General features: G+C 38.8%; 1 protein-coding gene across 3 annotated transcripts in view; it reads left to right on the top strand.

Moving 5' to 3' along the window:
- Nucleotides 1-1,988: 1,988 nt before the first annotated feature.
- SPIRE1 (spire type actin nucleation factor 1) overlaps nt 1,989-26,389 on the top strand; it is a 75,378-nt gene continuing 50,977 nt past the window's right edge. For 2 of the 3 annotated variants that reach the window (XM_058177020.1, XM_058177019.1), the window contains exon 1: nt 1,990-2,562. In XM_058177020.1, coding sequence (XP_058033003.1) covers nt 2,235-2,562 — 328 coding nt within the window. In that variant the 5' untranslated portion in view covers nt 1,990-2,234. Of the gene's footprint in view, nt 2,563-26,389 lie in introns of all 3 variants that reach the window. The other variant, XM_058177018.1, reaches the window with a different exon arrangement.

Raw genomic sequence — 26,389 nt, 5'->3', positions numbered from 1 at the left:
GGTGCATATGCTCTCAGTGTACATAAAAAGAAAAAAATATATCTTCATCAAAGGTACAACATTTACAACACAAATGATGGTCATAGGTTGCAATTTAACCCTTAATGATAGCAACAAAAAGTTACAGTCATACAGTCATAAGTGGAAAGAGATTGGTGATGAAAACGATGAGAAGATTAATAGTAGAGTAGATTTAGTAAATAGTTTGACAGTGTTGACAGAATTATTTGTTTAGAAGAGTGATGGCCTTTGGGAAAAAACTGTTCTTGTGTCTAGTTGTTCTAGTGTGCAATGCTCTATAGCGTCGTTTTGAGGGTAGGAGTTGAAACAGTTTATGTCCAGGATGTGAGGGATCTGTAAATATTTTCACGGCCCTCTTCTTGATTTGTGCAGTATACAGGTCCTCAATGGAAGGCAGGTTGGTAGCCATTATTTTTTCTGCAGTTCTAATTATCCTCTGAAGTCTGTCTCTTTCTTGTTGGGTTGCAGAACTGAACCATACAGTTATAGAGGTGCAAATGACAGACTCAATAATTCCTCTGTAGAACTGGATCAGTAGCTCCTTGGGCAGTTTGAGCTTTCTGAGTTGGTGCAGAAAGAACAGGTTTTTTTTGTCCTTTTTATTATTATTTACTGAGGCTGATGCTAGTTCAAAGGCTTCGGGTAATTGTCAGGGTCTGCTGTGCTTAGACAAAACACAAACCTAAACTACATTTGATGTAAATTGATGTGAATTGTGCCAATAGAATTCCAGTAATTTTATGATTCAGTGTCTCATACAAACTCACAAAGTTGCATTGGAAAAGCTATAAGTAGATATCAGAAGGCAGAACGTAACCTTAAATGCCGTACTGTTGTTGTTGTTGTTGTTAGTTGCAAAGTTGTGTCCGACCCATCACGATCCCATGGACAACGTGGATAACAACCCTATGCCATACTGTACAGTAGAGCAAAGCATACATCAGGATCTTGTGCACTTGGTGGGAAAAAAATTGCAGACTCTTCTTAATTGAGGAGTGAAGTGAAGATAAGGCAGACACCTTTCTGAAATTTCAGTGGGGAAGGCTTTGATGTGTGGACGGTTTTCTTGCCATGCAGTGGTGGGATTCTACAGTTATTCACACTTCCTGCTGAGAGCAAACTGGTTCTCTGTTGCTGTGAAAGTGCCCCGCCCCCTTGTCCCCAGGCTATACTGAACTTTATTTCTTCTTCTGAAGCCCAGCTGACCAGGCCCGGCAGATTGAATTGGGCCTCCTCAGCTGTTTTCCTTGCTCCTTTCCTTGTTCGCAAAGTGAACGTTCAGTTTTAAGGAAACTGTGCCCATGCGCACAGCGCGTGTCTGGCTTGCACGCACACCCAAGTGAACCCGTTGTTCAACCAGTAGGTTTCCACCCGTTGCCACGGGATATTGATACGGACTGTAATACAGATAACTCTCAACTTACAACCGCAACTGAGCCCAAAAATTATGTTGCTAAGTGAGAAATTCGTTAAATGAGATTTTTTTTGCACCATTTTATGACTTCCCTTGCCACAACTGTTAAGTGAATCACTGCAGTTGATAAGTTAAGTATTTGAGTGAATCTGGCTTCCCTGTTGACTTTGCTTGTCAGAAGGTGGCAAAAGAGGATTGCATGACCTTGGGTTGCAGCAAAGGTCATAAACATGAACCAGTTGCCAAGCATCTAAATTTTGATCGCATAATCACAGGACGCTGCAAAATCGCAAGGGTGAAAAAACGGTCATAAATCACATTTGTCAGCTCCGTGGTAACTTTGAAGGGTCACTAAACGAACGGTTGTTAAGTCGAGGATGGCCCCTACTGTACCATCCTCCGTACCAGCGCAGGATAATACAGGGCCGCCTTCTGCCCCATCTTGCCGCTCCGCTTTCCCACAGATAGGAGGCGGCCGAGCCGGAGAGAACGGCTCGGTGGCAGCGGACGCCATTGGGTTGCTATGAAATGAATCCCGCCTTTCACAGTCTCCGCCCTCGAAGCGGGTGACTCGGCCGGCGGTCCGCAATTCTTCCCGGCTAGATTGCCCTCCCCGCGGGATTGGGCTGTCCTGCACCGCTCACGCGCTCGGCTGCGGTGGCTGCTTTGGCGGGGAAGGAGGAGTTTGGGGAGAAGATGAAGGCAGCGGGCAGCAGCTGAGGCGAGGCGAGGGCGAGGCGAAGGCGAGGGGCGACGGATAGAGCAGCTCGCGCCCGGGGATTCATCTCCAGCAAAGGGAATGGCTTACGCCGGGGCTGCGGGAGACGAGGAGCCTTCTCCCGGCACCTCCAGCCGCAGAGAGGACGAGGGCTACGGCGGAGGCCAGGCGGCTGCGATGCTGCGGGAAGCCCTCTCGCTGGAAGAGATCCTCAAGCTCTACAACCAGCCCATCAACGAGGAGCAGGCGTGGGCCGTTTGCTACCAGTGCTGCGGTTCCCTCCGCGCCGGCGGTCGCCGCGGAGAGAGCCTGAGCCGCCGAGTGGAGAGCCCTGCCGACATCCGCATCTGGAGGGATGGGACCGTCACTTTGAATGGAAGCGGCGCCGCTCGAAGCTCGCCCGGAGCAGGTAAGGGTGGCACGGTTTTAGTAGGCTCAGCCTGGCGCTTCTCTGCTCGGCTTTGATGGTTTTTTTTTGGGGGGGGGAGGTATTTGCGAGGAACCGTTTTCCCTTCGTCTCGCCCGGTTTCCCCCATTTGCCCTCATCTCTTGATCTTGCTGCTGGATCCGGTTAGCCAGTAGTGTCTAAGGGGGAATCTCATCCTACCTTCAGCCCGCCGTCCATCAGCATTTCTCCATCCGTTTAAACTCTTCTTGTTGTTACTTTTTATTTAAAAAAAAAAAAAAGGAATATAGATTGCCAACGTTAATGAAATTTCCTTCCCCTCCCCTTCCCTCTCCTCCCTCTTTTCCTATAATACATAATTGCTTTTGGTTATACAGCTTGTACTAAAACTGTTCCACTTAGCATTTCTTCTTTATCCCTTTCTCTTCCCTACAATAAACGTGACTGTTTATATCTATATCTATATATCTATATCTGTATCTGTATCTGTATCTGTCTGTCTGTCTGTAGATCTATCTATATAAAAAAGGAAAATCTCACCATTTTGACAGCCCCCCCCCCCAATGCTGCATTATGGCTGATATATAGGCAAACACTTTTTTGAGTGTGAAGGAAATGATTTGTACAGATTGGAATAAAGGACCTTAAAAAAATTGTGCAATTGCAATGTTATTTTCAGGACCACAATATGGATGACTATAGTTGATTTCAGTAAGATAAGCCTGTATCTGTGTTTGCCAGCATTGCTTTGGCTTCTTGCTCAAGCTAGAATTTTCTTTGCTCCTACTTGATGAAAGCCTGGAAAAGAAAGCAATGCAAAGCTGCTCATATAGGTCAGCATGATGGTGGGGGAGGGCACTGCGAAGCAAAACAAAGAGAGCAGCTGTCAGAGTCCCGGCATGCTGTTAGCAGAGGTTTTAATGACTAGAGATGGCTCTCTATTTCTGTGTGTGTGTTTGTGTGTGTGTTGTGTATTACATCTAGACAAATCAGGTTGCTGATAATTAGAATACACATTCTGTGAATATAGCACACAACATCCTGATCTTATAGTTACAGGCAGTCTTGTGAAAAATTTATGTTCATGTTCTAATAATCTCATATTCTAATCAGTATTGTATAGTGAAACTAAAATATGGAAATCAAGATGAGAATGAATACAGGAAATAAAATATGACTTGTTAAATTCCTCTACGAAGATTGTACTTATGGACAAAATGCCAGACAGGTTCAGCAATTATGTATAATTTTCTCTTCATGTATGTGAGTAATAAAATACCATATTTACTTAGTCGTGCTTGGGTTAGCATCTGACTATAGTAGTTATTATAAACATACTTTTAAAAGTCATGTCAACATCCTAAACCAATGCCAACTCAACATAAAATCATTCTGTCAATAAACAGATTATGTCTTTTTTTGTCAAACACTAAATAAGAAATGTGATACATGCTACATGTATCCTAAATAAAGGATAAAGATCCTAATTTTAAAATGGGCTACTAGTGAACAAAACAGAGCAAGAACTAATAAGACTTCAAATTGGGGGATAAACTGAATATGATATTATATGCTCTACTGTATGGAGAATAATAGGAGAATTTACTGTAGTTAATATCTGCTTAATATTGGCCCATCATACTCTTAAAATTAATTAATTAATTCTTAAATTCTAAAACACATGTTAAATGAGCATTCTTATATTAACTGGTTAGATAACATACTAGCTCTACATCACAAACACAGTAATTGTTTTTATGATGCATTTCCATGTCTGGGATTAGGGTATAGAGTTTTCAGATGAGGGACTGTCCCTTCTGTTCAGGTTTTTATACCAATGCAGTGAATAACAAAAAGAATTCCTCTTAGTACTGGTCTATAATACCTGAAATAGTTACTGTAGTCCTTTTGTCTTCTTTCTTTTAGCTATTATATTACTAACTTCCATATTAGAATTTTTTTATTAGACTAACTAAGATTTTAATATATATGGAAACTCTGGAGATCCCCATGTAAACAAGGAGGACAAAAAAGGTATGAATATGTGCAAGTGATTATTTTTGCATCTACAGACTCTTAAAATTAAATATGGAAGAACACTGCAGGCATTCTAATTAGGCTGAATTTATGTTGTGAGTTTCAGTTTATAGCCAGCTTTTGCGTAATGATCAAAGAAAATTCTCCCTTTTTAAAAAAAAATGTAACCAAGTGGAATATTTATGCTTGCATTTAAAAGAGCACGTTGTTTATATTCTTGTTAATACTTTCAAAACATGTCAGTGTTACTGTGGGAGGTAAACAATATTGTTGACAATCCCCATTAAGTTGATTCAGTAATATTACCTATTTAATGTTGTACTTACAAAGCATTATACTGTAAAAAAATTATAACAAGACACTGCACCATCAAATATATTATGCTCTGTATCAGAAAGATTGCCAGACATTGATAAATAAGATGCATTACAGGTACTTCTTGACATATAACAGTTCATTTAGTGACTGTTAGTGACTGAAAATGTCAACAGCACTAAAACAAGTGAATTATGACCATTTTTCACATTTATGACCGTTACAGCATCCCCCTGGTCACGTGATCAAAATTCAGACATTTGGCAACTGATTCATATTTCTTTCTGATTTGCTTCAGAAAAGCACGTGAGTTTGAGCTGCTGCTTTAAGGTGAATTGGGGGAGGAATATTTCTGCATTTCTTTCTGATTTGCTTCAGAAAAGCACGTGAGTTTGAGCTGCTGCTTTAAGGTGAATTGGGGGAGGAATATTTCTGCATTTCTTTCTGATTTGCTTCAGAAAAGCACGTGAGTTTGAGCTGCTGCTTTAAGGTGAATTGGGGGTGGAATATTTCTGCATTTCTTTCTGATTTGCTTCAGAAAAGCACGTGAGTTTGAGCTGCTGCTTTAAGGTGAATTGGGGGTGGAATATTTCTGCATTTCTTTCTGATTTGCTTCAGAAAAGCACGTGAGTTTGAGCTGCTGCTTTAAGGTGAATTGGGGGTGGAATATTTCTGCATTTCTTTCTGATTTGCTTCAGAAAAGCACGTGAGTTTGAGCTGCTGCTTTAAGGTGAATTGGGGGAGGAATATTTCTGCATTTCTTTCTGATTTGCTTCAGAAAAGCACGTGAGTTTGAGCTGCTGCTTTAAGGTGAATTGGGGTGGAATATTTCTGCATTTCTTTCTGATTTGCTTCAGAAAAGCACGTGAGTTTGAGCTGCTGCTTTAAGGTGAATTGGGGAGGAATATTTCTGCATTTCTTTCTGATTTGCTTCAGAAAAGCACGTGAGTTTGAGCTGCTGCTTTAAGGTGAATTGGGGTGGAATATTTCTGCATTTCTTTCTGATTTGCTTCAGAAAAGCACGTGAGTTTGAGCTGCTGCTTTAAGGTGAATTGGGGAGGAATATTTCTGCATTTCTTTCTGATTTGCTTCAGAAAAGCACGTGAGTTTGAGCTGCTGCTTTAAGGTGAATTGGGGTGGAATATTTCTGCATTTCTTTCTGATTTGCTTCAGAAAAGCACGTGAGTTTGAGCTGCTGCTTTAAGGTGAATTGGGGTGGAATATTTCTGCATTTCTTTCTGATTTGCTTCAGAAAAACGTGAGTTTGAGCTGCTGCTTTAAGGTGAATTGGGGTGGAATATTTCTGCATTTCTTTCTGATTTGCTTCAGAAAAGCACGTGAGTTTGAGCTGCTGCTTTAAGGTGAATTGGGGTGGAATATTTCTGCATTTCTTTCTGATTTGCTTCAGAAAAGCACGTGAGTTTGAGCTGCTGCTTTAAGGTGAATTGGGGAGGAATATTTCTGCATTTCTTTCTGATTTGCTTCAGAAAAGCACGTGAGTTTGAGCTGCTGCTTTAAGGTGAATTGGGGTGGAATATTTCTGCATTTCTTTCTGATTTGCTTCAGAAAAGCACGTGAGTTTGAGCTGCTGCTTTAAGGTGAATTGGGGAGGAATATTTCTGCATTTCTTTCTGATTTGCTTCAGAAAAGCACGTGAGTTTGAGCTGCTGCTTTAAGGTGAATTGGGGTGGAATATTTCTGCATTTCTTTCTGATTTGCTTCAGAAAAGCACGTGAGTTTGAGCTGCTGCTTTAAGGTGAATTGGGGTGGAATATTTCTGCATTTCTTTCTGATTTGCTTCAGAAAAGCACGTGAGTTTGAGCTGCTGCTTTAAGGTGAATTGGGGAGGAATATTTCTGCATTTCTTTCTGATTTGCTTCAGAAAAGCACGTGAGTTTGAGCTGCTGCTTTAAGGTGAATTGGGGTGGAATATTTCTGCATTTCTTTCTGATTTGCTTCAGAAAAGCACGTGAGTTTGAGCTGCTGCTTTAAGGTGAATTGGGGTGAATATTTCTGCATTTCTTTCTGATTTGCTTCAGAAAAGCACGTGAGTTTGAGCTGCTGCTTTAAGGTGAATTGGGGTGGAATATTTCTGCATTTCTTTCTGATTTGCTTCAGAAAAGCACGTGAGTTTGAGCTGCTGCTTTAAGGTGAATTGGGGTGGAATATTTCTGCATTTCTTCTGATTTGCTTCAGAAAAGCACGTGAGTTTGAGCTGCTGCTTTAAGGTGAATTGGGGTGGAATATTTCTGCATTTCTTTCTGATTTGCTTCAGAAAAGCACGTGAGTTTGAGCTGCTGCTTTAAGGTGAATTGGGGAGGAATATTTCTGCATTTCTTTCTGATTTGCTTCAGAAAAGCACGTGAGTTTGAGCTGCTGCTTTAAGGTGAATTGGGGTGGAATATTTCTGCATTTCTTTCTGATTTGCTTCAGAAAAGCACGTGAGTTTGAGCTGCTGCTTTAAGGTGAATTGGGGTGGAATATTTCTGCATTTCTTTCTGATTTGCTTCAGAAAAGCACGTGAGTTTGAGCTGCTGCTTTAAGGTGAATTGGGGTGGAATATTTCTGCATTTCTTTCTGATTTGCTTCAGAAAAGCACGTGAGTTTGAGCTGCTGCTTTAAGGTGAATTGGGGAGAATATTTCTGCATTTCTTTCTGATTTGCTTCAGAAAAGCACGTGAGTTTGAGCTGCTGCTTTAAGGTGAATTGGGGAGAATATTTCTGCATTTCTTTCTGATTTGCTTCAGAAAAACGTGAGTTTGAGCTGCTGCTTTAAGGTGAATTGGGGTGGAATATTTCTGCATTTCTTTCTGATTTGCTTCAGAAAAGCACGTGAGTTTGAGCTGCTGCTTTAAGGTGAATTGGGGAGGAATATTTCTGCATTTCTTTCTGATTTGCTTCAGAAAAGCACGTGAGTTTGAGCTGCTGCTTTAAGGTGAATTGGGGAGGAATATTTCTGCATTTCTTTCTGATTTGCTTCAGAAAAGCACGTGAGTTTGAGCTGCTGCTTTAAGGTGAATTGGGGAGGAATATTTCTGCATTTCTTTCTGATTTGCTTCAGAAAAGCACGTGAGTTTGAGCTGCTGCTTTAAGGTGAATTGGGGTGGAATATTTCGCATTTCTTTCTGATTTGCTTCAGAAAAGCACGTGAGTTTGAGCTGCTGCTTTAAGGTGAATTGGGGAGGAATATTTCTGCATTTCTTTCTGATTTGCTTCAGAAAAGCACGTGAGTTTGAGCTGCTGCTTTAAGGTGAATTGGGGTGAATATTTCTGCATTTCTTTCTGATTTGCTTCAGAAAAGCACGTGAGTTTGAGCTGCTGCTTAAGGTGAATTGGGGAGGAATATTTCTGCATTTCTTTCTGATTTGCTTCAGAAAGCACGTGAGTTTGAGCTGCTGCTTTAAGGTGAATTGGGGGAGGAATATTTCTGCATTTCTTTCTGATTTGCTTCAGAAAAGCACGTGAGTTTGAGCTGCTGCTTTAAGGTGAATTGGGGAGGAATATTCCTGCATTTCTTTCTGATTTGCTTCAGAAAAGCACGTGAGTTTGAGCTGCTGCTTTAAGGTGAATTGGGGGAGGAATATTTCTGCATTTCTTTCTGATTTGCTTCAGAAAAGCACGTGAGTTTGAGCTGCTGCTTTAAGGTGAATTGGGGGAGGAATATTTCTGCATTTCTTTCTGATTTGCTTCAGAAAAGCACGTGAGTTTGAGCTGCTGCTTTAAGGTGAATTGGGGTGAATATTTCTGCATTTCTTTCTGATTTGCTTCAGAAAAGCACGTGAGTTTGAGCTGCTGCTTTAAGGTGAATTGGGGTGGAATATTTCTGCATTTCTTTCTGATTTGCTTCAGAAAAGCACGTGAGTTTGAGCTGCTGCTTTAAGGTGAATTGGGGTGGAATATTTCTGCATTTCTTTCTGATTTGCTTCAGAAAAGCACGTGAGTTTGAGCTGCTGCTTTAAGGTGAATTGGGGTGGAATATTTCTGCATTTCTTTCTGATTTGCTTCAGAAAAGCACGTGAGTTTGAGCTGCTGCTTTAAGGTGAATTGGGGTGGAATATTTCTGCATTTCTTTCTGATTTGCTTCAGAAAAGCACGTGAGTTTGAGCTGCTGCTTTAAGGTGAATTGGGGTGGAATATTTCTGCATTTCTTTCTGATTTGCTTCAGAAAAGCACGTGAGTTTGAGCTGCTGCTTTAAGGTGAATTGGGGTGGAATATTTCTGCATTTCTTTCTGATTTGCTTCAGAAAAGCACGTGAGTTTGAGCTGCTGCTTTAAGGTGAATTGGGGTGGAATATTTCTGCATTTCTTTCTGATTTGCTTCAGAAAAGCACGTGAGTTTGAGCTGCTGCTTTAAGGTGAATTGGGGTGAATATTTCTGCATTTCTTTCTGATTTGCTTCAGAAAAGCACGTGAGTTTGAGCTGCTGCTTTAAGGTGAATTGGGGTGGAATATTTCTGCATTTCTTTCTGATTTGCTTCAGAAAAGCACGTGAGTTTGAGCTGCTGCTTTAAGGTGAATTGGGGTGGAATATTTCTGCATTTCTTTCTGATTTGCTTCAGAAAAGCACGTGAGTTTGAGCTGCTGCTTTAAGGTGAATTGGGGTGGAATATTTCTGCATTTCTTTCTGATTTGCTTCAGAAAAGCACGTGAGTTTGAGCTGCTGCTTTAAGGTGAATTGGGGTGGAATATTTCTGCATTTCTTTCTGATTTGCTTCAGAAAAGCACGTGAGTTTGAGCTGCTGCTTTAAGGTGAATTGGGGTGGAATATTTCTGCATTTCTTTCTGATTTGCTTCAGAAAAGCACGTGAGTTTGAGCTGCTGCTTTAAGGTGAATTGGGGTGGAATATTTCTGCATTTCTTTCTGATTTGCTTCAGAAAAGCACGTGAGTTTGAGCTGCTGCTTTAAGGTGAATTGGGGAGGAATATTTCTGCATTTCTTTCTGATTTGCTTCAGAAAAGCACGTGAGTTTGAGCTGCTGCTTTAAGGTGAATTGGGGTGGAATATTTCTGCATTTCTTTCTGATTTGCTTCAGAAAAGCACGTGAGTTTGAGCTGCTGCTTTAAGGTGGAATTGGGGTGGAATATTTCTGCATTTCTTTCTGATTTGCTTCAGAAAAGCACGTGAGTTTGAGCTGCTGCTTTAAGGTGAATTGGGGTGGAATATTTCTGCATTTCTTTCTGATTTGCTTCAGAAAAGCACGTGAGTTTGAGCTGCTGCTTTAAGGTGAATTGGGGTGGAATATTTCTGCATTTCTTTCTGATTTGCTTCAGAAAAGCACGTGAGTTTGAGCTGCTGCTTTAAGGTGAATTGGGGTGGAATATTTCTGCATTTCTTTCTGATTTGCTTCAGAAAAGCACGTGAGTTTGAGCTGCTGCTTTAAGGTGAATTGGGGTGGAATATTTCTGCATTTCTTTCTGATTTGCTTCAGAAAAGCACGTGAGTTTGAGCTGCTGCTTTAAGGTGAATTGGGGTGGAATATTTCTGCATTTCTTTCTGATTTGCTTCAGAAAAGCACGTGAGTTTGAGCTGCTGCTTTAAGGTGAATTGGGGTGGAATATTTCTGCATTTCTTTCTGATTTGCTTCAGAAAAGCACGTGAGTTTGAGCTGCTGCTTTAAGGTGAATTGGGGTGGAATATTTCTGCATTTCTTTCTGATTTGCTTCAGAAAAGCACGTGAGTTTGAGCTGCTGCTTTAAGGTGAATTGGGGTGGAATATTTCTGCATTTCTTTCTGATTTGCTTCAGAAAAGCACGTGAGTTTGAGCTGCTGCTTTAAGGTGAATTGGGGTGGAATATTTCTGCATTTCTTTCTGATTTGCTTCAGAAAAGCACGTGAGTTTGAGCTGCTGCTTTAAGGTGAATTGGGGTGGAATATTTCTGCATTTCTTTCTGATTTGCTTCAGAAAAGCACGTGAGTTTGAGCTGCTGCTTTAAGGTGAATTGGGGTGGAATATTTCTGCATTTCTTTCTGATTTGCTTCAGAAAAGCACGTGAGTTTGAGCTGCTGCTTTAAGGTGAATTGGGGTGGAATATTTCTGCATTTCTTTCTGATTTGCTTCAGAAAAGCACGTGAGTTTGAGCTGCTGCTTTAAGGTGAATTGGGGAGGAATATTTCTGCATTTCTTTCTGATTTGCTTCAGAAAAGCACGTGAGTTTGAGCTGCTGCTTTAAGGTGAATTGGGGTGGAATATTTCTGCATTTCTTTCTGATTTGCTTCAGAAAAGCACGTGAGTTTGAGCTGCTGCTTTAAGGTGAATTGGTGGAATATTTCTGCATTTCTTTCTGATTTGCTTCAGAAAAGCACGTGAGTTTGAGCTGCTGCTTTAAGGTGAATTGGGGTGGAATATTTCTGCATTTCTTTCTGATTTGCTTCAGAAAAGCACGTGAGTTTGAGCTGCTGCTTTAAGGTGAATTGGGGTGAATATTTCTGCATTTCTTTCTGATTTGCTTCAGAAAAGCACGTGAGTTTGAGCTGCTGCTTTAAGGTGAATTGGGGTGGAATATTTCTGCATTTCTTTCTGATTTGCTTCAGAAAAGCACGTGAGTTTGAGCTGCTGCTTTAAGGTGAATTGGGGTGGAATATTTCTGCATTTCTTTCTGATTTGCTTCAGAAAAGCACGTGAGTTTGAGCTGCTGCTTTAAGGTGAATTGGGGGTGGAATATTTCTGCATTTCTTTCTGATTTGCTTCAGAAAAGCACGTGAGTTTGAGCTGCTGCTTTAAGGTGAATTGGGGGTGGAATATTTCTGCATTTCTTTCTGATTTCACAACCATACTTAACGGTGCGAATCTAATCTAATCACTATAAATAAATAATAGCAATAATATATTCAGGGTTGGTCCACTTGAGATTGTGATTTTATTCTATTCAAAATGACTGGCTTAGTTCAGTGCAATACTTGTTTTGCAGCTGTCTTTCGCAGTACCTTTTTCAAATTTGGGTACTGTCCTCTTTGTAAACAAATTAGCAGTCTACGTGGACAGATTAAATATCTAGAATCTCTAATCTATGCTCTCCAAGCAGAAATTAGGTACCCAATTCAGCCATTCCAGCTGCTGAGCCATCAGCCCCCTCTACCACAAAGATCCTGCAGGAAAAGGGCAGTATGGACAACCGTGGGATCTGGCAGGGTGAGAGCTGTGAACCATAAACACAAAGCTTTTACAGTGTCCCAGTATAACAGATATAGTGCCCTTGCTGACCTAAATAGGAACACTAAAGTGACAGATCAAGGTAGTTGTGATACTGATAACTCAAACAATCAAGGGATTATGGTTCAAGATGAAGAACTTACTTTGGAAAAGTGTGAACCTACTTTGGAAAAGTGTGTATCAAGTATTACAGATCGGTCACACAAGAAGAGCAAGGTATCCAAAAAGAGAAGCCACCTTCTGATTGGTGATTCAATTGTAAGGGATGTAAATTTAGGAAAGGATATGGAGGTTTTGAAAGACGTCAGGTGTCTACCTGGTGCTACTGCCAGCAGAGACAAGAGACGATTCTTAAGATAGTCAAGAATGCCAGTAAGGATTCTGATGTTGATGCTATTATACACCTTGGCACAAATGATCTGTCCCAAAAGGATGTGCTTTCTGTGCAGAATGATTTCCAGAGCTTAGGGTATGAACTTAATAGCATAGGTTGTAGGCTTAACTTTTCAGAGGTTTTACCAGTACATAAGGAACAAAAAGGTAAAGGCCAGCGTGTAGTGGAGTTTAATGTGTGGCTAAAGGAGTGGTGTAAAAGGGAAGGCTTTGGTTTTATTAGTCATGATGTCTGCAACTGGTCCAACGAAAAATTGTACAAAAGAGATGGATTGCATCCATCAAAGAAAGGGACTGAGTTACTTAGCAATACATTCACAGATTTTCTGGATAAACATTTAAACCGGACAGTGGGGACAGAGAATTAACTGATAAGGAAAATTTCTGTCCCCAGCAATCGAAAACTAAAAGGGTTATCAGTGCATGTAACATAGATGTCTGTATGGGTAAGACTATCAACCATGCTATCAAGCAAAACCAAGCATTTAACAGTGAGTGCCATACCATGTGCACTAAACCAACAGGTGGCATGAAAGTAGGGGCAGTCAACACAGGTTATGTAGACAGTAAACACAAGATCAATCCAAATGGACTCAAATGTCTATACACCAATGCACAGAGTATGAGGAATAAACAGGGTGAATTAGAAATCCAAGTAAATGAGGGTAGATATGATATTGTTGCCATTACGGAAACTTGGTGGGATGAAACTGACAAATGGAACATACAACTAGAGGGATATAAATTATTTAAAAGAAATAGACCAAATAAAAGAGGAGGTGGAGTTGCACTATATATAAGAAATAACTACATCTCTACAGAAATAGAGCACAACAATGATGAAAATCATCTTGAATGTATTTGGGTCAATATAAAAGGGGTGAAAAACGATATTGCCATAGGTCTATACTATAGGCCACCCAACCAAACAGAGGAAGTAGATGAACTTTTTGCTAGTCAGCTAACTAAGGTATGTAGGAAGCACATCACAGTAGTAATGGGGGATTTTAACTACCCTGACATCAACTGGGAAACAAACTCTGCACCAAGTGGAAAATCCAACAGGTTCCTAACAAACCTAGCAGACAACTTTGTTTCCCAAAAAATAGAGAAGGCGACAAGGGGGTCAGCCATATTGGACTTAATTCTCACTAACAGAGATGAAATGATAGAAGGTGTTGAAGCTACAGGAACCTTGGGGCAAGTGACCACGCAATATTGGAATTCAACATTAAGCAAATACAAGTAGTAGAACAAAGTCAAACTAGAGTCTTGGACTTTAAGAGCTAATTTCAATAAACTTAGAGAGATCTTGAGAAGGATTCAATGGATGAGAATCCTCAGGGGAAAACAACTCAAGAAGCTTGGGAAATTTTGAAAAGTGAGATTATAAAAGCACAGTCTAACACAATACCAATGAAGAAGAAAATAGTAGATCACAAAAGAAACCAGCATGGATGCATAAAGAACTATCTGACAAATTGAAAGACAAAAGGACAAATATAAAAAGTGGAAAGAGGGGCAAATAACTAAGGCAGAATATCAGCAACAGCCCGAGCCTGTAAAGATGAAGTGAGGAAAGCTAAGGCTCACAATGAACAAAGGCTAGCGACAAAAGTAAAAATAATAAAAAGCTTCTTCCAACATGTTAAAAACAAGAAAAAAGTCAAGGAAACAATTGGCCCATTGCTGGGAGAAAGTGGCAAGAAGATGACAAGCAACAGGGAGAAAGCAGATCTACTTAACTCATATTTTGCATCTGTCTTTACACAAAAGGAAAAACAATCCAACCTATCAAAAACAGCACTACAAAAACAGATTAGAAACACAAGTTAAAATAGGGAAGAAAATGGTAAGTGAACACCTGTCTACCCTAGACGAGTTCAAATCACCAGGACCGGATGGATTACACCCCAAGGTTCTGAAGGAACTGGCAGACGTGATCTCAGAACCACTGAACTATATCTCTCAAAGATCCTGGAGCACAGGGAGCTGCCAGAGGACTGGAAAAGAGCTGATGTAGTTCCCATCTTCAAAAAGGAAAAACAGATCCAGGAAACTACAGACCTATCAGTCTGACCTCAATACCGGGAAGATTCTGGAAAAGATAATCAAGCAACGAATCACCGAACACCTAGAAGCAAACAAAGTAATAACCAAAAGCCAACATGGGTTTGTCAAAACAGATCATGCCAGACTAATCTTATCGCATTCTTTGACAAAATGACAAAATTAGTAGACCAGAGGAATGCTGTTGATATAATTTACTTGGACTTCAGTAAAGCATTTGATAAAGTAGACCATAACCTACTACTAGATAAAGTAGAAATATGTGGGTTAGACAGCACCACCACCAGATGGATTCGTAACTGGCTGACCAACCGCACTCAACGTGTAGTCCTCAACGGAACTACATCCACATGGAGGGAAGTATGCAGTGGAGTACCCCAAGGCTCTGTTTTAGGCCCAGTACTCTTCAACATCTTCATCAATGACTTGGACGAGGGCATAGATGGGGAACTCATCAAATTTGCAGATGACACCAAGCTGGCAGGAATAGCCAACACTCCAGAAGATAGGCTCAAGTTACAGAAAGATCTTGACAGACTTGAACATTGGGCGCTATCTAACAAAATGAAATTCAACAGTGAAAAAGTAAGGTTCTACATTTAGGCCAAAAACAAAATGCACCAGTACCGTATATGTGGTACCTTGCTCAATAGTAGTACCTGTGAGAGGGATCTTGGAGTCCTAGTGGATAACCATCTAGATATGAGCCAGCAGTGTGCAGCAGCTGTTAAAAAAGCCAACACAGTTCTGGGCTGCATAAACAGAGGGATAGAATCAAGATCACGTGAAGTGCTAGTACCACTTTATAATGCCTTGGTAAGGCCACACTTGGAATATTGCATCCAGTTTTGGTCGCCACGATGTAAAAAAGATGTTGAGACTCTAGAAAGAGTGCAGAGAAGAGCAACAAAGATGATTAGGGACTGGAGGATAAAACATATGAAGAACGGTTGCAGGAACTGGGTATGTCTAGTTTAACAAAAGAAGGACCAGGGAGACATGATAGCAGTGTTCCAATATCTCAGGGGCTGCCACAGAGAAGTGGGAGTCGGGCTGTTCTCCAGAGCACCTGAGGGTAGAACAAGAAGCAATGGGTGGAAACTGATCAAGGAAAGAAGCAACTTAGAACTAAGGAGAAATTTCCTGACAGTTAGAACAATTAATAAGTGGAACAACTTGCCTTCAGAAGTTGTGAATGCTCCAACACTGGAAATTTTTAAGAAAATGTTGGATAACCATCTGACTGAGATGGTGTAGGGTTTCCTGCCTGGGCAGGGGGTTGGACTAGAAGGCCTCCAAGGTCCCTTCCAACTCTGATGTTATGTTATGTTATGTTATGTTATGAGGATTGCGGGTTCATGTGATCACATTTTTGACCTTTTGACAAGCAAAATCAATGAGGAACCAGATTCACTTAACAACTATGTTATTAATTTAACAACTGCTATGATTCACTTAACAACTATAACAAGAAAGATCATAAAATAGGGCAAAACTCACTTAACAAGTCTTGCTTAGCAAGAAAAATTTGGGCTCAGTTGTGGTTGTAAATTGAGGATTACCTGTATTTCATTTATATAATTTATTCATTATATTATTAAAACATATAATGTTTTAATTTAGAAAGCTTTAAAAATTTATCGGATCATCACAGAAAGATCTCAATATTCCTATACCATTATTAATCTAGGTCCATCAAAATGACTTTAAGTCACAGGTTTTTAGTGGATTGTTAAATAAGCTACAATTGGTTGGGATGTTATTGTTTACAAATGGGTCTTAACTGAAATTGAAAAACAAGAAGTATAAGATGTCTTTAAAACATAAGCTATATACAAATTATTTTATAGTCTTTGCAATAGTTAAGGGCAAGCTTAGGGGGGGATGGGAAAATTGATTTTTCATTTTATACCTTTGACAGTTTATGAACTCATGGAAGAGAATATGATTGTCTACTCTAGGATCAGCAAAATAGCATTCAGAGCCACATTTTCTTGCAAATCCAGTTTCTTTTAATATAATATAAAGCCCAAACTTCTAACATTACATTTTCTCTCATTAAAATATTGCTGTCCAGGCTATAAGCAGAGAACTTGTATAACAGGAAAGATGCACTGCAGTAAAGTGCCTGAAGAACAAATTACTGTAGTCCAGTAATTTCAGGGTTAGTCTTTTCTTAAATCACTGTTTTGCATTAAATACAAAGGATGCTTTTTTAAATAAAATACCTGATGTAAAGCTGCAGCATCTCAAATAGATTGCACTTATATTCATACAATATGAAATAATTCAATTCCATGGGATTGCATAGCCCATTGAACCATAAATTTATAATACTCCTTGGATTCACACTGTACAGATTAGTGATCACATTGATGTGATGTTGTGGTGTGGTGTGAATACAGCCTTCAACCTGAATCTTATCCATCATTGCTAAAGGAGATAAGCATTCAATCTTTGAATGATGAAGTATAGTATAACTAGAACAGGGCACCAGGTTAGGAAAAATTGACATAATGTTTAATATATATGGCTGTGTTCTGACTTAATATTATTGATCAGTAACTCTAAAATAAACTCCCCCACCCTTCCATTTTTTCTTTATGGGAAGATTTATATTTATCCTTTGGTATAGTCCCTTTTTCTTCAGACTCCTATTTCCTGTTTTTAGTACAGTATATCGAAACATAAAAACTGGCAGTTTTAAATGTAGCCTGTACATTAGATTGTAGGCTGAAATGCTATAAATCCCCATGAATGAAATGTGGCTCTTGGTCACATACAGAATTAGTTTACCCCAATTGCTTCCTCTACTTCTGAAACATGAAGCCCTGGAGGGCGAGCAATGTAGTCCCACAAGGTCATAAACTTTTAAAATTATTATGTGATTTATATACATTAACTATATTCTATATTTTATATGCAGCCGAAGACCGCTCCTCTTCACTGAATGTAGCCCAGGCAATCAAAAAAGTGAACAACCATGATTTACAAGTTTTCTGTTTTCTGTTACTTCTGCAGTAATAAAATGTGTAACTAGGAATTTGTATTGGGTTTTTATTATTGTTTGCTGCGCTGTGCTAAGTGCTAGGTTTTTATTTCTCTGTACATGTTAAAAATAGTTTAATGTAAGCCTTCACTCATTCTCATAGAGATGCACATTTTCTTTCGACTCTTTTTCTGATCCTTAAACATAATTGGAAACCTCTCCAGTATGTTCTTGGAGATTCTGTTAGAGAGCTCTTCATTTGTAGCAAAGCAATGCTACACAGTGGACTATCTGAAATCTATTTGTTTTTGATTTCTCCTTTTTAACTACGTCACCAGTTGTTTTCAGGCAATGTAATTTAAGGTACCAGGCTAGAACACTATGAGTTCCAGTCCTTATGCATGAAATTTGGCTGTGTGACCTTGGGCCAGTTATGCTCTCTGTGTCCAACCCATTTCACAAAGTCATTGTTGTCAGGAAAAGAGGAGAGGGAAAGAGGATTATGTACGTTCACCGATTCAAGTTATTTATAAAGTAATAAAGCTAAACAAGCTAAAAAATAAACATTACTTTAAAAAAGCATCCTAGGATATTTTTCTATCACATTGAAATTAGGGGATGACTGGAATATCTCCTGGAACATACATGATGACAGCAGAAACTATTAATCTGGTATCCCAAAATGAGCTGTGTCCAAACATCCTAAATCCTTCTGGAAAACAATATACTGATCAAATCTATTTATATTTTGAAGAGCTGTCAAAGTTGTATCTGATGCAATAAGCTAGGAAAAATTACAGGTAAAGTAGTTCTCAATTTATAACCGTGCATTCAATGACCATTCAAAATTAGGACAGAGCTGAAAGCAGGATGGTTACAACCAACCCTCTAGAGGCCTAGCTATCCAAGTACCCCATAGATATATGATTACAATCTGGGTGCTTGACAGCTGGCTTAGCCTTACCAGTTGCGGCTTGCACTCTTAAGAACTCTCTCCAACCCTTGCCATTTCTCCCTTGCACCCTTATGCATTCCCTTGAACCTTTGTGCACCTTCTCCAAGCCTAGCTACATCTCCCTTGCATCCTCACACACCTACTTGCACTCTTCCTCACCTGGCAGCAGCCACTTTACCTGCTTGCAAGCTATTAGGTACTTGCAACTTCCTGCCAGTTTCCCCATTGACTTGGCTAGGGGGAGCCAGCAAGAGTTGCTTCACTTAATGATGTGGGATTCTGTTAGCACAGTAACCAGGACTGCAAGGACTGCCATCATTGAACAGAGAGAGCATGCTTTATGATCACACTGCTTAGTGATGGAAATTCCTGTCTCAATTGCTGTCATAAATTGAAGAATATCTATACTTTGAACTTATCTCTGGATATATGCCACAAATGAATTGGGGAAGAGTTGTTGTTCTCTAAAAATTTCCATGCTCTTTTATTTCTACATCTTCCCCTGTTTGACATAGACCTTGGACATAATGGAGAATCTGATTTTGTTCTACCATTGCTCCACTTTTAAGATTATTAAGTCGTATGGTGTTCATAGGAATTGACTGTTAAAATAATGACAGAAGTGCTGTCTCTAAACTTGCTGTGATAAAAATAGCAAACATTTTAACTTTTGAGGTCCTATAATCTCTGTAATTTCAATAAGCTTCAGTAAGCTTTGGCTTCAGTTGATTTTATTGTGTGTGGTATTTTGATTAGTGAATTTTATTATTTTATTGCGTTTTGCATTTATTTCTGTAATTGTCTGCCACAGAGTTACTTGGGATTGGGACAGAATATAAATACAGATGAATACATACATAATATATAATATTTTATGTAAATAATACATTGGTATGATATTTACATGTATGAGTCAAGATAAAAAAAAGTTCCGGTTATTTCTTGAATCTGATTTGATATCACATGAAGCAGAGTTTGTTTAGTCATGAGTATAAACCACAGTTGACTGAGTAAGCCATAAATCACAGATTGTGAACCACATACAACAAATCAAAAGACAAATCCCATTATTGCTTATGTAGTATCTGATTTAATAACATCTTCTAAATGTGTAAACAAGATGTCAAAAAAGAAAAATATTTAAAAACTATTTTTTTCTACAGTTGTATATAAAAACCAATCTAGGAGTTAACATTTTTTGAACTTGGATTATTTTATTTTAATAATGCATGATAAAGGTTGAACAATACAAAATGTATATTAGGAAAATAAATGGAAATACTTTTGTGCTCTGGGGGAGTATGCTGTAGTTTTGGTTAAATATGATTCAGTTTCTTTATTAAAACCTCTCACATCTTTTACAATTTACTATTATGCAGATCAACTCTGAGAATAGTTTATGCACATTTTTTCTATAGAGGAATAACCACTGAAAACAATTTTCACCCATAATGCAAAATTGAATGGCTCAGATACAAACTCAGTGTGAATTAGTTTTAATAGTTTTAATAGTACGAACTAAAGATCAATAAATTAAGCATTTTCCCTAAGAGAATGGGAAAGTAAATGCAATTCTCTTGCACAACATTATAGCGCTGAATTTTGAAATAGATTATTATTATAAAAAGCCTAAGCAGAGGTTCTGAAGCTCGGACTGTTTTTTATAGCTTCGGTTTCTGTAGAAATAATAAAACAGGTGGGGCAGGGAGGTTATACAATATTTTTCAGGCTGTGGACACAAACCCTCCCGCCCCAACAACCAACACTTAAACAGCCATATCTCACAATATTTCACCAGTCTCCACTGAGAATGCCAGAATATAAGGTCTCTTGAAAAAACACTGGGAATATGGCAGAATTGCTACATTTAACTTGATGGAGTTTGTTTCTTTGTTGTCCTGATAACTGAACTAACTAATCGATCTAGGGTTTGCTTTTCAGTTTTATAGTATTTGACCAGTCATTTAAGTCATGATTCTGAATGTGTACATACAGTGAAAATAAGAAACTGTCAAGTTAAATTGATTCAATGTATCTCCCTACTGTGCAGATATAAAGGAAATACACAAGGTCATTAAGATTTCACTATCTAGAATTTAAAACAATTCAAATACATATATTTTGACATCTTTTGTTTTAAAAAATAAATGGAGTCAATAATTTAGAGTCACACTTGGGGAACTAATTCAGCAAAGTATTAGTTTCTTTCCGCAAGAAAATCCTGTTCCACTGATCGTTGCCAGAAGAAAAAACTTTGGAAGGCAAAGGAACTTCCCTCTCTAAAATCCATCCCATGGAGCATTCATTCTCTTCCTCTGTGTCAGGAGAGGTGATTCCTCTGTGCTTCTCTGTAAACAGGAGGGGGTGGAGCAGACGTTTCTGGGAAAGTGCCCATTCCTGTTCTAAAGAGAACCGCTTGGAAACAACTTGGAAAAAGGCTCTTTTCTTTGAGTCTGACAAAAGGCCATCTGCGAATAGCAGGGTCTTATTACTTTCTTCAGAGACAGCACAATTCTATAAAACCCTGATTTTACCTCTTCCCCTTTCTTATGTCGACCTTTTGGTTTTATTAATTGAATAGGAAATATATGGACATGAAATAATGTGAGAGACAGTTTGGTCTAATGATTGAGGCACCATGCTAGAAACAGGAGACTGTGACTTCTACCTAAATGATAGATATTGAATTTATAAAGTCTTCCTAAGGACCAGCTTAATTTTTGCATTACATGTACATTTCTTTAAAGTGTTATTAATACAGTCACTTGCTTTTCAAAGAAAAAAGACCACAATCATCTGGGATCAAATTAGGATCGTGATCCACAGAGGAAGTGATATATAACTAAATGACTGTTTTGAATAACATCTTATTATGAAAAAGAATTGCCAAAAGGAAACATTAGCCACTAACATGCTCTCCCTATGTGTACACAGAAACATTTTGTAAGAATCCATAGCTCCTATATATTTGTCTGAGCGTGCAAAGAATATAAACGGTTGACATAGTAACCAATGATCACCATCTTTTTTCATTTTTCATTTTTGCTGAGCTGAAGAATTTTCATCCTTTTAGCCAAAGATGGCATGCTGAGTGACTTACAAATATCACTAATAACACATGTATTTGTAGTTTGCATTTTTAATACATATTCAAATATCAAAATGTTGCTTTCTTTTATTTCTAGTAGTTCTATTGTACTCATCACTAATCAGTCTACAGTTGGCTTCCCACCTTAAAAAGATTATGAGTACTATCAGAATGCCAGGTGTCTAGAAACAAATCTGTGTAAGGAATTGTTAAAAGAACTGAATATATCTATCTTGCAAGAGAGAAATCTGGGACAAATATCAAAAAAGCTGACATATACAAGAAGGGACCATCTATTCATTATGGAAACTGAGGGCAGGAAAAAAATCAATGAGATGAAATTAGATGAAAGCAGATTCAAGTTTAACGTTAGAAAAGATTTAATAAAAAATATATTTCCACTTAATTCTTGCTAGTTTTCAGTGAACAATTTTTGCTGTCTCTAAACTCTTGCAATGATGGATACAATATTACGCTATACACTAAGACATGAATAATGCTGAAAGAGTCAAGTCTTATATGTTTAATGAGTTGTTGATCAGAAATGGAACCAGAAATAGGAGAGATACATTGTTCAGTACCAACAGTTGAAGAGGAAGAATATGTTTTCATTCTAAAAAAGGGGAACATTTCCTTGATGAATACATCTGTAGCAGGGATGAAATGCTCCCGGTTCATACCGGCTCTCCCGATTAGGTAGCAATGACAGCTGCCGGTTCAGAGGACCGGTAGCAAAAATCCCTGGCCCCGCCCCCCCGCCTCTGCTGAGCCACACCATCAGCAGAGGGTTTTGTTTTTTTTTACTTTTAAAAGTTTTTCTTCAGCTGAGAACATACCTTTAAAAGTAAAAAAAAAAACCTCTGGTAATCGCGGGGCTGAGCAGAGATCATCAGAACACTTTAGAAGTTTTTTTAAAAAAACTCTCTTCAGTCGAAGGGGGCCAGATAGCTCAGGCTGGTAAGGCCTGTTATTAAGAACACAAAGCCTGCAATTACTGCAGGTTCAAGCCTGGCCCAAGGTTGACTCAGCCTTCCATCCTTTATAAGGTAGGTAAAATGAGGACCCAGATTGTTGGGGGGGCAATAAGTTGACTTTGTAAAAATATACAAATAGAATGAGACTATTGCCTTATACACTGTAAGCCGCCCTGAGTCTTCGGAGAAGGGCGGGGTATAAATGTAAACAAAAAAAAAAAAAAAAAGGAAAGCGGGGGGGGGGGGCTTTAAAAGGCTCCTCTGGCCATCCCAGCTGAGTTCCTCATCACCAGAACCTTAAAAAACATATTTTCTACATGTTAAAACAATTATTTTAAGAAGTTCTGGGCTGTTATGAGGGAACTTCAGCTGAGATCGTCAAAGGAGCTGACTTTAAAACTTTTTTTCCTCTGGCGATCCCAGAGGAGTTTCCTGATCCTAGCAGGCTTTTAAACTCACTTTTTAGCAGCCCCCACTTTCAAGAGCCCCCACCCATGCCCATCCAATGCCCCCTCCTCACTTACCTATAATTACTGCTTTTCGGGCTGGCAACGCTATGCTTTCTTCAGCTACTGAAGAAAAAAAAAAAGCTTGCTTTGACTTCCTGCTTTGCTGACTGAGGAACTCTGGGATTTGAAGTCCACAATAAAATAAAATAAAATAAAATAAATATATTTGTGCAGCTTTCTGAAATTTGGTGTGTTCCTGTAGTGTTTCATTCTAACTACACAAACACACAAAATCTCACAAAGCTGTATGTGGCATTTTGTGTGTGTGAGTCAGTTGTGTTGTGTTGTGTGTGCGTAAAATGTGAAAGTGTGAGGTTCCTGCTTGTTGCAGGGGCCATTTTGAGTGAAGTGCAGCTGTTTTTACATTGTGTGTGAGTCAGTTGTGTTGTGTTGTGTTGTGTTGTGTGTGTGTAACTGTAAAGTGTGAAAGTTGGTTTTTGGTACCTCTTATTGTTTTGTATACTTCGTTAATTATTTTTATTATTTATTGTTATTGGCCACGCCCACTCAGTCATCTGACCACCAAGCCACGCCCACCAATTAAGCCACGCCCACAGAACCGGTAGGGAAAATTTTTCACCCCTGATCTGTAGGTATTTGCCTTTACATTAAACTCAATGACAATACTACAAATGACAAGGCTACAAATCTTGCTTGTTAAGTAGTACTAGAATTATGAATTCTAGTATTATAAATTCTCAGGTTTGATAAACTTAGCAACTTAGACCAAATAATTTCTTAGCCTAAACAAACTCAAGGGTCTGTAAGCTTCATTTCTTTTCAGACTGTGTGTATATTCCCTTATGCTAAGTATTTTTGATGAGTAACACTAAGGAATATTACATCATTGAAGTCATATTGCAGCAAGAAAAGGGAGTTAAAATTAAAGTAAGCTTCAATTTCATAAACCACTCTAAACTTCATGTTGGACAAACTGAATAAAATACTTTAATTTACCAATTATGTATACAAAAAGGAAAAAGTTCTATAATGATGACAAAGTCAGGCCACTGTGGATAGAGTAATAAGAAGTAACATCAAAAAACAATGGAATATCTCATTATAAAATAAGCACAGACTTACATATTTTTCTATCTTTGACTTGGAAAGGAATTGAGGGATTATCCATAGATTACAGTGAGTTTTGGAAATGCTTACCTCAGAAGTTTGGAATGGTGTCAGATACGAACACCTTACCCCTCAGAGGTAAAAGTGAGGCAAGCCAGGGTTTTTTTCCCTGTCTTCCCAGGATAAACAAATTGATAGGCCTTTTTAAAGTAATTTATCTATTTACTACTAAAATTCTTGTGTTTATAACTTTAACTGGGCAAAATCGTGCATCATAGGGCAAAATCTTTTCAACAAAGGTACCTCAAGTGGGTTAACTTAACAGAATGCATCCAAAATCTGATATCCATGACTCCTGTGGAATTGAAATTTGGCAAATTTTATAAAACATTTTTTTGACATAGAAATTATCATAAAGCATTTTATGACATATTACAAAATGTTATAAAATGTTTTTGTGCTCAATTCCTGATACTTGACTATGCTGAACAGTTCAACATGGGCTAATCTCAAGGCAGATACGTCTCTGATTCTCCCCCCTGAATTTTTAAGAACTTTTCCAGTACATTAGAAGCTATACCATTGTTGAAGGCACTCATTAACCAGGCCTTGGAAGTGGTGGGTGAGTGCACACATGGGAACACATATCCCACTTGTACAAGCAGTAGGCAAGCATGCATGGATTCCATTTGCATGAGCAGTGGATGTGCAGGCCCACTGCTTGTGCAAATGGAGCTGAGCACACACACACTTCCCCCTGCTCATGCAGAACCTCTCCCCTCCCCCCTGGATAGCCTGCAAAGCCAGAAAGACTGGGGGACTCTAGTATAAAGCACCTAGATGAGATAACTTCTGTGGAAAGATACCATAAAGAATTATGTCAAAAATGCTGAAATCCAGGGTTATACTTGTCTAGCACAGTTTTGTTGCCAAAATCAGGCATTAACGTGGAAGGAAATGGATCTAGAAAATCCATTCCCCCCCCAAAAAAAGTCAAATCTGATCACCTATCTGGTCACCTACCATATTCAAATATCTTGGCCTGGAAGTCTATATTGACCACTGGTCTATAATTATTTAAATCTTCTGGATCATTTTTTTACTAGTGCTTTCACTACAATCCTATTTAATAAGACTGGGACCATCTTTTCTTATAGAACAGCAAATCTTTTCTTATAAATAGCAAATCTTTTCTTATAAATAGCAAATACAATCCCAGCTTGGACACCTTCCTACTAGATGTTACAAGATGAAAGGCCGAAGTGCATCTGAAAGGATGAATTATTTATCAAATATCAAGGTAGTTGTGTCTGAAAGTAAAACAGAATAAATTATTGCAGATTATGGATAACTGATAGAAAAGCCCAACAAGTATACACATTTATGTATTTTTATCCTACCTTTTTATTTTTATAGATAACTTAAGGCAGCATACTTAATACTCCTTCCTACTCCTATTTTCCCCATAACAACAACCCTGTGAGATGGGCTGGGCTGAGAGAGAGAGTGATTCACCTAAAGTCACCTAGCTGGCATTTATACCTAAAACAGAACTAAAATTAACAGTTCCCTAGGTTCTAGCTTGGTGTTTAATCACTAAACTAAATTAGCTTTCCAAAATTATTCTCTCAAAAATTATTCATACGATAAATAGTTTAAGGGCAACAAATATACAGGAAGTCTTCAACTTACGGCTATAATGAAATCTGCCAATTTCAGTTGTAAATCGTGATAGTCATAAACTGGGCCATCACATGCCTGACCCAATTTTAAAACCTTTCTTTGTGGCAATTGTTAAGCAAATGTTGCAATTGTTAAGTGAATCTATTGTTTGCTATCGGGCATTTTTACTGAAAGCCAGAAGTAACCACCTGTTTTCAGCAAAAATTGTGGTCCACACGAGATGTGACCACAGGATGCTACAAATGGCCTGTAAATGCTGAATGCCCAAAATAGAACTTTGGAACTTTCTGTATCTTTTTTTTTTTGGGTGGGGGGGTCCATTGTAAATTTGAATGCTATGATCAGTCACAAATCAAGGATTACCTGTATTCCCTATTAGCTATCTATGTTTCTGAAGGAACAAGGGATGAGTTTACATTCTGCCAGAAAGGTTTAAAGTCTGTCAAAGTCTGGTGGATTTCCCTAGCTTAGTTTCCTTTCCCATCAAGTGGCATCCACAGGCAGAAAAAACACCTATCAACTGTTTTCCCCAGCTTGGGCAAGGGCTATCATTGGAAGGAATCAAGCTTTAACACATGGCTAGACCCATAGGCGTAGC

This window comes from Ahaetulla prasina, chromosome 3 (genome assembly GCF_028640845.1).
Source record: "Ahaetulla prasina isolate Xishuangbanna chromosome 3, ASM2864084v1, whole genome shotgun sequence".
NCBI classification, from domain to species: Eukaryota; Metazoa; Chordata; class Lepidosauria; order Squamata; family Colubridae; genus Ahaetulla; species Ahaetulla prasina.
This window is presented reverse-complemented; position numbering and strand designations above follow the sequence as displayed.